At 40.2% G+C, this 13,784-nt stretch overlaps 1 protein-coding gene across 3 annotated transcripts in view; it reads right to left on the bottom strand.

Annotated features, from left to right (window-relative positions):
- Positions 1 to 330: 330 nt before the first annotated feature.
- Positions 331 to 13,784, bottom strand: part of LOC307037085 (leucine-rich repeat and fibronectin type III domain-containing protein 1-like protein) — a 135,794-nt gene continuing 122,340 nt past the window's right edge. The window contains exons 9-11 of one of the 3 annotated variants that reach the window (XM_079677821.1): positions 8,850 to 9,499; positions 3,723 to 3,823; positions 331 to 1,432 (exon numbers count right to left, since the gene is read on the bottom strand). In XM_079677821.1, the coding sequence (XP_079533947.1) occupies positions 3,771 to 3,823; positions 8,850 to 9,499 (703 nt within the window). In that variant the 3' untranslated portion in view covers positions 331 to 1,432; positions 3,723 to 3,770. The remainder of the gene's footprint in view (positions 1,433 to 3,722; positions 3,824 to 8,849; positions 9,500 to 13,784) is intronic. The other 2 variants (XM_079677822.1, XM_079677823.1) reach the window with 2 other exon arrangements.

Raw genomic sequence — 13,784 nt, 5'->3', positions numbered from 1 at the left:
TATCGTCAGTGGAGACTAGTAACGAACCAGACCGTTTAGCCAGGGAGGCTTTCTCTAATTGTCTGGATCACAGCAATTAGAAGACACTCGTGAAAGTGTTGCCCTCATTAGGTAACACGGTACTTGTGGCAGGAGGAGACACTGCAAAGTCTAAGTGAGCCTTAAACGATAGGGCAGGGCCACAAAATGGTGGACGGTCAAGGTGACTGCCAGTGGGTCACCATATGTTTCACTGATGAATGAGACTAGGTCATTGGGTGAGATAACTCTACATTTGGTTGCTTGTTCTGTTAAGGTTAAGAGGTTAATCAGCAGATTACTCACCTGTGTAAATGGGCCTGGAGAGATTTTAGAAAGGCTGGTCAAGTTCCACAAGGTCCTCACCTGTCACTTCCAGTGGATAGTGGCAGACATTAGAACAGAGCAGTAGAATACACAGACTAGACTAATAGATAACAGGCCAGTCTAGTCAAGTTTTTTTCTGCTGCAGATCAATGCACAGTCCAAATCCTTGACCAGTGTACATTTCTAGATTTGGGTCCACTTCAGTTCAGGTTTTTGTTGTATACTGATTTCCAGAAACAGACTTCTGATTGATAACAGGATTTAGTCAAGGTTCAAATCCAGCTCCAGTTGAGTGTAGTTCGGATCAGCCCAGCACAGTTCAGTTTTCATTATTCCATTATTCACATGGAATACAAAAGTTGAGCCATCTACAGCCAGCCATGTTGAGAGTTCCTTATGTTCAGAAAGAGTGCACTGATATTGTTTTAATGTTCATATCCAAAACAGGATCCATTTATCCATTTGTGTGATAATAATTGCGTTCTGTTTGTGCAGTCTAACATAGTGTATATCCAGGTTGTGTGCGATTATCTATGCATCCAACTTTGAATGTGTAGCCATACATTCTCAGTCTGTTTTTACCATCTGTTGGGTGTCTGTCCGTGCATGTTGATGCTGCTCCAGATGGGGAGAAGTTCATTCATATTTTCCGTCCATAATCATGTCAAGTCTTTTTTTTTTTTTTTTTCTTTTGAAATTATCTACGCCCATTGTATCCACTTTCACACTGATACAAATGATTCAAGTGGAAAATTCAGCATTCAGTGCGTGCCGTTCCATTAAAAACTGATTAATGATGATCACACTGTCAGCTGGATCCTGTAGCAAGAGGCCAATCAGCAGGCAAACAGAAAGCGGGCCTTGATACGATCGTCCAATCCAGACATGAGAACCAAAATCAGCAAAAAAGTAAACCAGACAGTACAGGTCTATGACCCCATGGTACTTATGGAAACAAAGAAATGGGCACAGTAAACAGGAGATACGGGAGGGGGGCTATAGGGCCTTTTTTTCTTGTGTTTTCGCCAGCTTCTCCCTGGTGGTGACGTTCTCCAATTCTGCCACTCAGAACAACATCATCAGGGTTCTAGAAAACAGGAGAGAAAGAACATAACGGTTTGAAAACAATCTTAAGCTATAAGGAAAAGGACAATAATGGAAGGATTGCACTGTACTGTTCTAAAGGGTAGGATTTAGAACAAAGAGGTTAAAAGGGAAAATTAAAACAGCTGAGGATGAGGAATAGGACATCAGGTCTTGACAAAGGGATAGAAAAACAAGGTACTTGGAATATTTTACTGAAAACAGCACAGGGTCTAGTGGACACAATGAAACACCTGTGAGATCTGTAATCCACCAATTAGAATAGTGATTAACAATGACCATTAAGACGTTGACTGCCTTCAACATGTGGCGGGGAAGCCCAATTTAACTTTAAGTGGCTCTCACTTCTGCTGTTCGGTGTCCCTGGTTGAACCGGACTTGATCTTACCCAAAGGCCCGATTTATAACATTCTCTGACGAGATTGTTTTATTGGTTTTTATAACTATTGCAAGAACTTAGAACTTTCAGAAAAGCTAATATTCACAGAGAAGACTTGTATTTGTTGTGATTTTATTACCTCCTGAGGGGAACGGAAGAAATTATAAGAATATGACACCGGAGGAACACAAAGGTTCACGTCATGTTTTTTCTCAGACTTAATGGTAACATCAGACTTAGGGGAAAACGGACACTCCTAACATTTGAGTATATGTTTTTGTAATGTATAGGCCTACATCACATGTTTGACATAATATCCATACTTCCTATATAGCAAAACGTTTTCTTGTGTTCTTTGAAACATTCAATCGAAACACTTTCTCTCTTCTTAGGATATGTTAGTTGTCTGTTGTGAAAGCAGTGTCAGAGTGTAAGTGCTGTGCAGTCAGGAGATACAAATGCCTGCACAAACAAAGTCTGCTGACAGGGGAAAGCAAAGAGGTGCGATAGCTTGGAGATGGATGAAGCTGTAATTGCTTTGGTGGTATAATGCTGCAGCTGTTATTTGTTATATGTATGTTTGTCAGGAGGAATATTTCCTAACTGCATTTATGTACAGCCAGGGCTGTTATTTAAAAAATGAGGCAGAGTCTTTGTAATGCCTCAGTCTGTTTTCATCCATCTCAACCATACCACAGCACCACTGTCTTCTCTTCCATCATCCTCCATTGCTCTCCCATCTTCTCTCCATCACCCTTTGCAACACGCATATGGATGAAGGAGATGGGGTGAGATAGAGAGGAGGAGGCAGTACGCAAAGACCATAATGCAGTGCGAGTGGTTAGATGGATAGAAAGGGACACAAGGAATAAAATATAACTACAAAGACAACAGTGTTTTGAATTGAAAACAGACAAGGGCTAGGACGGGATTAAACCAGCTGGTGCAAACAGCATTATAGAGAAAGGGCTGTGCCAGCAGAAATGAGGCAAATGGAGGTAAGGGAAGAGATATTGAGTATTGAAAAAGGATACAATTAAGAGAATCAAAGAGAAAAGAAGGGGGGAAAAACAATTGTAAGGTTGGATGAGAATAAACACAAAGGGAGGTATCATTAACAAGAAACAAAACAAAGGAGGAATGGTAAAGGGAAGGAGGATACAATAAACGTAGGGCAAATGAAATAAAGAACCTGAAACCTAAGACACGATCAATAGAAATTGAAAGAAGGTTAACAGGGAAGTGAAAAAAAAGATAGACAGTTTAAGAAAGAGGGATAATTTAAAGAAAAACGAAGGAAACTATCGGTTCACCCAAATTACGAAACAAAAATGTTTCTTTTCTCCTAGTGTCATCTGGCCATCACGTGGGTTTGATATGCCTAATTCTGAGATGCTAGTCCTTGATATTTCTGTACCCACCGCCTTAAATTTAAGCTGAACATAATATTTGTTGTTGCAGATAGTTTAGATAATTACCATAAAAAATTATATTGTCACATTTCAAATTGTGTGTATGTGCATTACTACTAATATATAGAAATATAGTAGAATCTCTCAATATCCCAATGTAATGAATAATTGTTATAGTAATCCTTAAAATACACTGAATTGGTTTCTGTTGTAAGGATGTAGGCTGTACTCTCAAAGATGGATATCTCAAAGCATCAGCACACAAATCCACCAGAGGAAAGTCACAAAATGTGTTTTTTGTAATTTGTGTGAACTGGCCAGACCAGAAAACAAGAGTCCCCCAACGGAAGTGCCAGATGGCAGCATGCAACACAGGAGTGAGACTGAGATAGGGACAGACAGGTGAGGAGGAGTGACACAGGGTGAGAGACGGGGAGAAACTGTAGGAAAACTATAGGGAATTTTGTTGTGGTAGTTATTACTCTTTTTTTGTAGTGTTGGTTCACTCTCTTTGTGAGACCGAGAGACCTTCAGATCTTAAAGTCTCTCCATACGACACTATGAGGCCGCCTGTCGTCTGCTGCTGGAGGCATCCAGAAGATAGAGAGACAGAAAGAGAGGGGGGAAATAGGGCCACAAGATGCAAAATAGTGAGAGAGAGACATGGAGTGAAACATTTAGAATCAGAAAAAAACACTGACACTGATGCAGAAAGAAAACTGCACAGAAAAATAAGGGGTGGAAAGGAAGCAAAGATGTCAGGATAGAAAGCGGGTGAGGAATAGAGAAGAGAGAAAGTGACAGAGAGAGCTCGGAAAACACAAAGTGATGGGGAGAGAGAGAGAGAGGGAGAGGAGGAGATTCCCAAGGACAGACGGCAGTGAAGAATGAGGCCGGGTATACGGGATGACTGAAGGAAGTGATGATAGATTAAAATACATGGAGGACAGACAGGCTACAGGGTCATGGATGGGCCATGGGGAGAACACACACTTGCACTTCACACGGACTCACACACATCCTTGTGTTTACTGGGCGGCTTTTCCATCTGGCTTAACCTTGTGGGAGCATTTGCATTGGCTCAAGGCGGTTAAACCTTGTACGGCAAAACACACAAATACATGCACCGACCTGCAGGGATTTGGTAGCCGAGCTTACAAGCACACTAACACTTGTTTTCTTTACTGTGAGGATATTGTATTGATTAACATTCAATACCTAAAGGCCTGCTTAAAACGAACCTAAAATAACTTTGAATGAATAGTTTACACTGTGGATTTGTGTCTCTCCATAACACACACATTCAATATTTGGTTGCCTGTTCTTGAACTAATAGCACTTTGCTTGACATAATCATAATATGTGTGTGTTAGGCATATAATTACTGATAATTCCCCACTTAGTATTCAGGTTAAGGAGCTACTTCTGATGCTGAATCCACATGCAGCAACACAAGCTAGATCTCATGCTCTGAGGGGGAAACTAATACCATTACTTTTTTTGTATCTGTATTCGGTTCATTTCTTTATTTTCCTAACCTAATGGATAGGTCCAGAATGCAACACTCATATACCCATACGTGTCACAAAACCACCAACAAGACTCATGAGGATACTCAATGGATTTTTCTAACTTAGACTTCTGAATATGTCATCTTGATATTACCCTTAAATCAGTATGGAAATCACTAACTGTCTCTTTATGAACATGACTTGACAATATTCATAAACATATTTGAGGCAGACTCATTTCCTATCAAGCAACCTGTTTTCCCTGCAAAAACTGCACTCGGAACAAATACAATATTCAACAAATGTATGTATCCAGTTCCTACATCTTATACTTTCAACAAAAAGTCTCTGAAAACAACAAACTATCACCCACAATGTGTCTATTTGTTCATGTTGTGTTACATATTTGACAACTGTAGGCCTTTAATGGGGCCTCTCTGTGTATCTGTCAGTTGCTGTGTTCCTCAGGCGCTCTGACTCACTGCGGCTCTCTCTCTGATCAGATCAATGTTGCCTTTCTCTGCAATGCAGCAACCAGAGAAACACATCACAGACACAGCTACACCCTGAGAAACCCCGACAACCTTTGTACAAACACATGGGTATTATCGCCCATTGTAGGTCACCCTCCGTGTGCAAACTTTCCCGAAATCAAAGAAATAGCAGAAAGACCGGCTGTAACGTATCTCTCCGGGGTGAAGTCTCAAAAATGAGAACTATAATAATTGCTTTGTTGGTCGGTCTCATTGGATTCTGTGATGCTCGTTGGAGCTCCTTTGAGTGACACACTTCAGTCAGTTAAGGTTGAGATAAGGTTAAAGCTGTTAATTAGGCCTGAAGGGAAAATGTTTGTGTTTGTTCACATGGTGGCACCTCAACACCACAACAAAGGAAACTTCAAGGAACCTTCTAGCCTGTTACAGCAATAATGCAAACTCCTCAACTGATCTGCTTTGTAACCCCAATTTAGTTGTCAACCTCACAGAGCAGCCTTGCCCTCATATCATATCAGAGGCGAGAAAAACAACTAGAAAACAACTTGTTCTACTCTGATATCTCAAGCCAGTAATGTAGCCTATGAGTTTGTACGGCATTTGAAACCATCGGAAAATCTACAGAAATCTTATTTTAAACAGTAATTATATTACATTACATGTTACTTGTTAGACGCTTTTATCCAAAGCGACTTATTGTCATGCAATTTGGGGTGAAGTGTCTTGCCCAGGGACACAACGACATGCTGACTGCAGTGGGGTTTGAACCTGTGCTCCCCTGATCCGAACACCAACACACTAACCAACTGCGCCACAGCCTCCCATATACCTTGATGTATCATTTAATTTGTTTTAAATGTCCAACCTACCCCCGATTCAGCAGACTTCACAAAGGTGAACACTTTCCCAGAACCTGCTGGCTAAGCTGCTGCGCTCTGCACAGATCTCTCGCCTCCCCCCATATCAACGTGAGGCTCGATGACACCTCATTTCAACCCATTCACTGAGGCCAATTGAATGACATATGAGCAGCAGATAAAGTATTTCAACTCAGCTGTTTAAGCCACTCATGTGAAATAGTGTCTCCATTTATTCATTTTAATGAAATCCAAATTTTCCGAGTGGATTAGTGTTAAAGGGGAAGTTCACTAGAGTGGGCTTATTACACGGAAAATCTTCCCGAAAAGAAAATTCCAATGCCCTCATGGATTTCTATTATGTTAGCACTATTAGTTTTTAAGCTGACCTTTGTGAGCATACTGTATGCAAGTCATGCAAGAGAACAGGGGCTCGATTACATTTACACTTGATATAATTTGATAGCATTTGTTGCCATTAACACAAAGTAATTTTCCATTAGTATCTTAAACATTTAGAATTAAGTAGTTTTAATGTATGTAGCAATGTATATAATCATACTACAATTGTGCAAAACTGTATATACGCCATCTTGTTTTTAGCATCCCTTAAATAGTACTGACATATTTAAATAAATAATTCTTATTTTATTCAACGACAAAATGTGTCTGAAATCTCTTTCTATTTCTTACCAACTGTTCACCAGCTTTCTGGCAGCTTTTTAGTGCCAGTACGCCAGCAGCCACTACAACAGAATCTAAAAACATGTTATTCCAGCTGGCAGAAGAGAGTCCAGTCCGTGTGGAGACAAGAGAGACGAGAGATCAAGAGACAGCTGAAAGCTCAACCAGTACTAATAGTTTGGAAGCAGGAAATTAGCCAGCTTCAGTTCAGCAAATTGGATTGTGACTGCGCTCAACTGAAGCCCGTCATTTACAATCACTACAGATCTTCAGAAAGTACTATTTGGTACCAGCACGGCCTTGAGGTCGGTTTAATTCCTTGAGAGGTTTTTAACGTGAAACTTGGCAATTTTTTCGAAGGACATCTGGGCTTCTTCCATTTATATCGAATCATAGATTGTATTGATCTTATCTATCTTTCGTGCATATTTTGTTTATATTTTGAATCATAGCGAATAGTTTTTTACTTGCACTGTATGAATAACTCTTATGACACTTGCTGAGTGCCTGTACCGTTTACTGACATTACTGGTATGCCTTTTAATGACAAATGCACTGCTTTTACTGGTTGTGCTCATAATAGTCCCCTTCTTTCATCATATTATTGCAAAGTATACACATTAATAATAGTTGTGGTTGCATCAGTTACCTTGTGCATTATGTATACTATATTCCATCTAAATTACTGTTTATTGTTTGCCAGTTATGCTTTCCTTCCCCTGGAGGAGTTTTATGACTCTACTGCTGAAACCTAATTTACGTGGCTTGGATTCATATAGAGAATACCTTGGGGCACACATTTGAACTGTGAATGACTGCACCTGTCTAAACAAATACATACTGTAGTGTATTAGAGCTTACAGTGGTTTCAAGATGTACTATTTTACATTTTATTTGTAAATTGTTCTTAAATTATGTAGTTTTTATTAAAAAAAAAAGTATTAAATATAATATTCACACATAGTCAGTTAAAGAGAATTTTGGCTAACGAGTGATCCACGTTGATTTTCATGAACCCCTGTATGTTACATTGTTTTAAATTTTCGGTTATACGAAGGAAGGCAAACAGATGTGATAAATAAAAGTTGTGTAACTCTCACATATTGATGTTTTTGAACAGGGTCAATTAGGGTTTAGGATTTCTTTCAGTATACTGTAGCATTGAACTTCAGTCAACCTTCAATAGCCTTTATTTTTTAATTGTAGTAACAACTCTGGTTGTGTGTTTCCTAATGGTAAACAAGCCTTCTCAGAGTCTAATAGTTTGTTGCACCCTAATGAAGGACAAAGAAAGAATGCCAACCTGAAGAAAGTGATTTATGGTGCAGTGGATGACCACACTTGTATTACAGAATCCCTCTTTTTTTATTTGTTTTGACTCTTAGTCTCATTAAGAAGGGCCAAAAAAAACGTGTACTAAAAACTCACAGCATCAGGACAATTTCACTCGGGCAAATTAAACAAACTAAGTAGTTTCTTACATTTCTTAACATGTTTGGATTACCATCTACCTACCATGTATCAGAAATGACGCTTGGTAATTGTCAAGAGCAGAAAGCTCAAAGCAATGAGCTTGGCGGGCTTGAGATTATAAAATACTTTCACGATACAGTGGGGGAGTAATCCAAGATGGTTGTAAAACATTTTTTTGTGAAAGACGGCTTCATCTGATTTCCCAACAACCATCGAGCATGGACTTAAATAGGATTTCCGATGCTACTTCAGCTCAGAGAGAGAACATGTTTTCCCCCTCTGTCTCTACTAGTATCTTCCCATTACACAAGGATGGTATCTCTTATTCATTCTCTCGTTCATACGTCGGTTTCCTACTCATCCACTCCGTCATTATCTTGCTCACTTTCACATTTTCAATTTCTACATTATCCATTTCTCATCCTCCAGTTCTTTCTGTTGAAATGTATTATTTTTTCTTTGATTTAGAAATTCCTGGTCCTTTCTCTCTCATGTTTTACTTATTTATCTTCAAACCTCTATGAAATGCATGCTGCCAACTCTGCTGCTTGCCTCCTATATGTCTACCTCCCTATATGTCTCTCTACTACCTGCAGGTTCCTTGGGGGAGGTGGGCTCTTTGGCGACAGATGGCGGCCTGCTTTTCATCTCAATGGCGACCCTGGAGGAGAAGCGGGATTTGGTGGGCGAGAGCAACTCGTCATTGGCCAAGGAGTCAGTCCTTGTCATTATGCTCCGTCCACTGCTCGCCTCCTCGACCAATGCCACAGTGTCTCTAAGAGTGTTGCTAGGCGACATGGCCCTGGAGGGCGCCATCGCTTGGTCGTCCTGACTGTCAGGCATTTTTGAGGCAGAGTGAGGGAGGACTTGGACCTGTGCGCCTCCTCCTTGACCATTGCTCTGAGGTCTTGGCGCAGTCGCTGCAATGGCTGCTTTTCCGGGGCCTGCCCCTTGGTTGCTGTAAACCTTGTATCTTATCATTAAGATGATAATAAAAACCAGCACAGATGCAACAATAATCCCTCCAATGATGATGATCATAGTGCCACCCAGGAAGTGGCTGTGCAATGCTTGGCACTGGCTGAACTCTGTGTCCGTGGTGAACGAAAGACAGCCCAAAGGACGCGTTGCAGTCAGTGATGTGACGACATCCTCAAACACGGACAGGACACAGAGATCGTAGTTGCGTCCGGGGGCGAGGTCCCGAACCAGGAAGTCGTTGCTGCTGGACGGAATCATCCTGCAAAGATAAAAGAAACAAATGTTTTATGTCAGGCAATTTAAAACAAACTGATAAACATCTATAAGAACAAACTTCATGTCACAGGTATCTAAGTTTGAACCACATTCCTAATTGTTTCCAAAGAGGATTATTATTTGGTAGCATAAATAGAGAATGCTATTTCATTAACCCACAATTGGTACCGTTATCTACAGCATAGTACTTTTGTCATTGTAATGTAGATCAGCTGTGTATGCAAAAAAATTGAAATTCGTCGACAGGCAAGCATCCATTTAAACATATGGAGAAATAATAAATACAAATCTTTGCCTTTCAATTGAAGTAACACAGTAATTAACAATAACCTTCTTACACAATTACAAACAAATACTGAAAACCTTATGAAAACATGAATTCTTAGGAGCAAAGATGACAAAGGATTATAACACATATTACCTGAAGTGAAATAGATATTCATGATTACCAAATAACTGATGACTACAAATGATAATCATTCTTGAAGATAACGATAGTGTGTTATTGCCCTCTCTGTTTGAATCCAACATTGATTTAATTTGGGTCCTCTATTCTACTTTACTTCTCTGCAGCTTGTCAGAAGTTAATACCCAGGAGGTAAGCCCCCTAGACAATAGTTCCGGGAGATGTTAAGTGAGTCTTTAAAGAAGTCCATATTGTGTAAGGATGACATAGCAGTGTGTCCATTATATTACCTGCCAAATTATGTCACAATATGCCCCAATGCTCTCAATGACATTGCACCGCGGAGCTGCTGTCATATAGGCCAGATTTAACAACTCCCATTGGAAAAACCAAATTACCTGCCAACACAAACCCTCTCTGTCCAAATCAGTCTGTCAGTTCCCCACCACACTGTACCAATCAAACAAGTAACAGTCATATAACAAAAGAAAATCCTTTCCGAAAATGACTTATGATTACATCTGCTTGTATTGCCTCCCTGTATTCTGTTGTGTTCTATTATATCAAAGCTGCAGCAGCGACACATGCACCATCATCATATATTTCCATTTGGTGCCGCCTGTGGCACAGCAGCCACCTCATCGTTCTTATTTCCCAACAGAGTTAGAATTCATAAGCTTACGATCTGACAAACACTCACACAGATCTATCCCCCACAGCTGCAGAAATCATCATCCTGTGATTAAAGGCAGTCCCGATTCTTACCATTGTCAACTTCTATCTTGCTCGTTCCCGAGGTAAATACTATAGCTGTAGTTCTTACTTGACAGCATGCTTTCCTGGGGGAAATCCAGGGGGGAGGAAAATCACCCAAGTAAACAGGAGCGATGCTTTTTCCATGTTTATCTCTTTCCTAACTTTCTCACGGGGTGTTCAGTGTAACTAGTGAAATTGTCAAACTCCCATATGTCATTGCTACATTTGATCTAAATCATATTCCCTACTGCTTCATTCACATGTTCCCCTATGCACTGTAAGTATTTCTGCCTGTGCCTATACCTTCTCAATAAATGCATTTCCAACTCTGCACCGAGACAGACAGGCTTCTTAATATTGTCTGAGAGAAACAGAAGAGATGGGAGGCTAGTGTGTGATTGTGTGTGAAAGCCAGTGGGCAGCAGGGTATTGGCTGGCCTAGTCTCAGAGCCAAGCTCATCGATGGCATTGAACCACCACCAGGAAGTGTATCTTGGCAGTTAGCTGTGTGTGTATTTTGTGTGTGTACTGTGTGGCTGTAATGTCTGGTGTGAAAGGTTTCCCGGACTGAGCTCTAAATAGGAATCGCTCCAGAAAACTCGAACTGCCCTGATGTCTTGCCCAAATGTAACAGCATGATTTGAGAGCAAGGCTGAACTGGGGTTCCCGCAAGAAATCTTCAAAGGGGTGTTGAAAGAAAAACTAAAATATCTTTATAAAGAAACAGCGCCTCTGTCTACCTTATTAAACTTCAAAAAACAACAGACTGGGAGGTCTCTTAACTGTGTTTGAACAAAATGACCACATGGCTGTTTGTCTCTCTGCTCATTTTCGCAGTGAAAAACTAAATCCTAGTTTATTAGAGGGAGAAACTTCAGGGAAATCATTTCGAGACAAGAGCTGCCCTTCAGAGACATCCACAAAGCGCATGTGGGCTTCTAATCCGTTATCTGCAAGGAACTTATTGCTGACATTAAGACTGTTTGTGAAAACTGTGGTTGTCACGATGCAAAGTCAGGTGTGTAAAAACGTCCTTTAGTGCTTAATCATCTGGCTCAAAGAACACTGTGTGAAAGTCGTGACTGATTCTAATTAAATTGTCATGGAGACAGAGAGAGCAACCTTTTACACCTGACTGTATCAGCTCCGGTACTAACTGTACAGTCATCCTCGCAGGTGAAATTGACACTTTTTTTTAACGTTTGAATAGGTATATTCTGCTCAAAGTTTTGTGTTTTGGTGCAATTCCTTGATAAGCACAAATTAAGGGATCTCACTCTTTCACAAGTGAGAATCCGCCAGATGGGAAAGTGCGAGGTAATGTTTTGCCAATATATTGCAAAAGAAGAACTAATAAAAGACCTCCAGGGTGTATTGCACTATATTCTTTATCAGTCCTTGAAATGTTCAACTGTTTCAAGATTTGCTATCAATTGGCTTCTTCTCATTTAGCTCTTTGTCTTGTGACTTGTTTTATGATATCTTAACATTATTAGAATAAAGAAACACAACGCTTACATTGGACCTGGGAACTAGGTCCGTGCTGGAAACCCTATGTGCTGCCTAAGGATACATCATTTAAGGTGTATCTGTTTTCAATCAATCCACAAATTAATATGATGGCTTATAACAAATCTGAAATAACTTCATATATAGATTAGTATACAAAGATCTGGCCTACTAAGATGTTACTGACGACTAAACACACAATGTTAGGGTTAGCTGGTGCGTCATTTTCATTTGATATAACACCGTTTTGCAAAAATCTTATTTTCAACGAGTATTCATCATCAGTTATGGGTCTGCACAATTGTAAAGAGGGGCACATTCTGTTGGAAATCATTATTCAAAATCCCCCAGTGTGCCCCTCAGCCTGTAAGTGCTCTGATCTTAATACAAATCAAAATGGGGAACTTCCACTGGCCCGAGGCTTCGCTGAAAGGCACCTACGCATGAACCGAGAAGTGTGTTGGTGGGAACAAGGGAATTCTAGGGAGGAGGATGTTATTTGACCTCCACCTGCCTTGTTTAACATGAAAGATTACATGTTCTGAACAGAATCAAATGCTTTATTGCCAACTCTTACATTGGTGTTCAAGCACATAAGGTATTTTTCTCTTTTTTTTTATCACCAGAATTACTTAAAAAAAGAAACGGCCTTGGAGCAGTGAAGGATTGAATGTCTTGTTCAAGGACACTTCGACACCCAAGTGTTTGCTGACACAGGAGAATCAACCACTTGAAGGATGGCTTTCTCCTTCACCCCACCTACGCGGGTGCCGGTTTTTGCCAAAAAAATGATTGCAATAACTTCAATGAAATCAGCATATGGCGGTTCATATGCTCAATGGCCAGCATCTGTTTGTGTTTTGTGCATTCAGTTATACAGATGTGTGAGGATTGATGTGAAATTTCCAATTGATTGATAATTAACTGTGACTGGGAGCTTTGGGTTTTGTGCTAGTGTGTCATCATGATTTAGGAAAAAGAAAAAAAAAAGACCAGGACTGCTGGGCAAAGCAAAAACGACTCAGCAAGCCCATTTGACACTGCAATCATACTGGATGATTTATTCAGTTAATAGGGTTCAACTATGGTCACACATTCACACACACTCAGGCAGAGTTAAACAGCTTAATGGATGCCTTTCCTCCACCATTCAGATTCAGACAGAGGGAGATACAGAGTAAATCTGAAGTTTTGTTCGACTGCCGCACGCTCACACACATCACACAGATCAACAGTCAGTTATGTTTTGTCACTCCTTGGTTTATCTTCACACCCACAGGCACACATGCGCACACACGTACACAGGGCAATGCGCCCACACACTGCTAAAAAGACTGCAAGACTCATTCAAATACGCAAACCGATATCTATACCACTGTTTGAATTGAACAGATTAGCACACACTCTGATCTGGCTCTTTGTACACATGCTTAACAAAACTGCAAGCATGACAAAAGCCTGATTAATGTTTTTAAATGTTTGCATAAGCTGACAAAACCTCAAAATAATCCCCTCCGGTCGTTTATTTATTTCATTAACAAGGCTATTGATCACCAATACAAGTTTTCATTAGTACGAGCCAATGATTTTCTATAGA

The sequence above is a fragment of the Notothenia rossii genome, assembly GCF_949606895.1.
Source record: "Notothenia rossii genome assembly, chromosome: 4".
Taxonomy (NCBI): domain Eukaryota; kingdom Metazoa; phylum Chordata; class Actinopteri; order Perciformes; family Nototheniidae; genus Notothenia; species Notothenia rossii.
The sequence above is the reverse complement of the archived record's forward strand: the minus strand, read 5'-3'. Positions and strand labels throughout refer to the sequence as shown.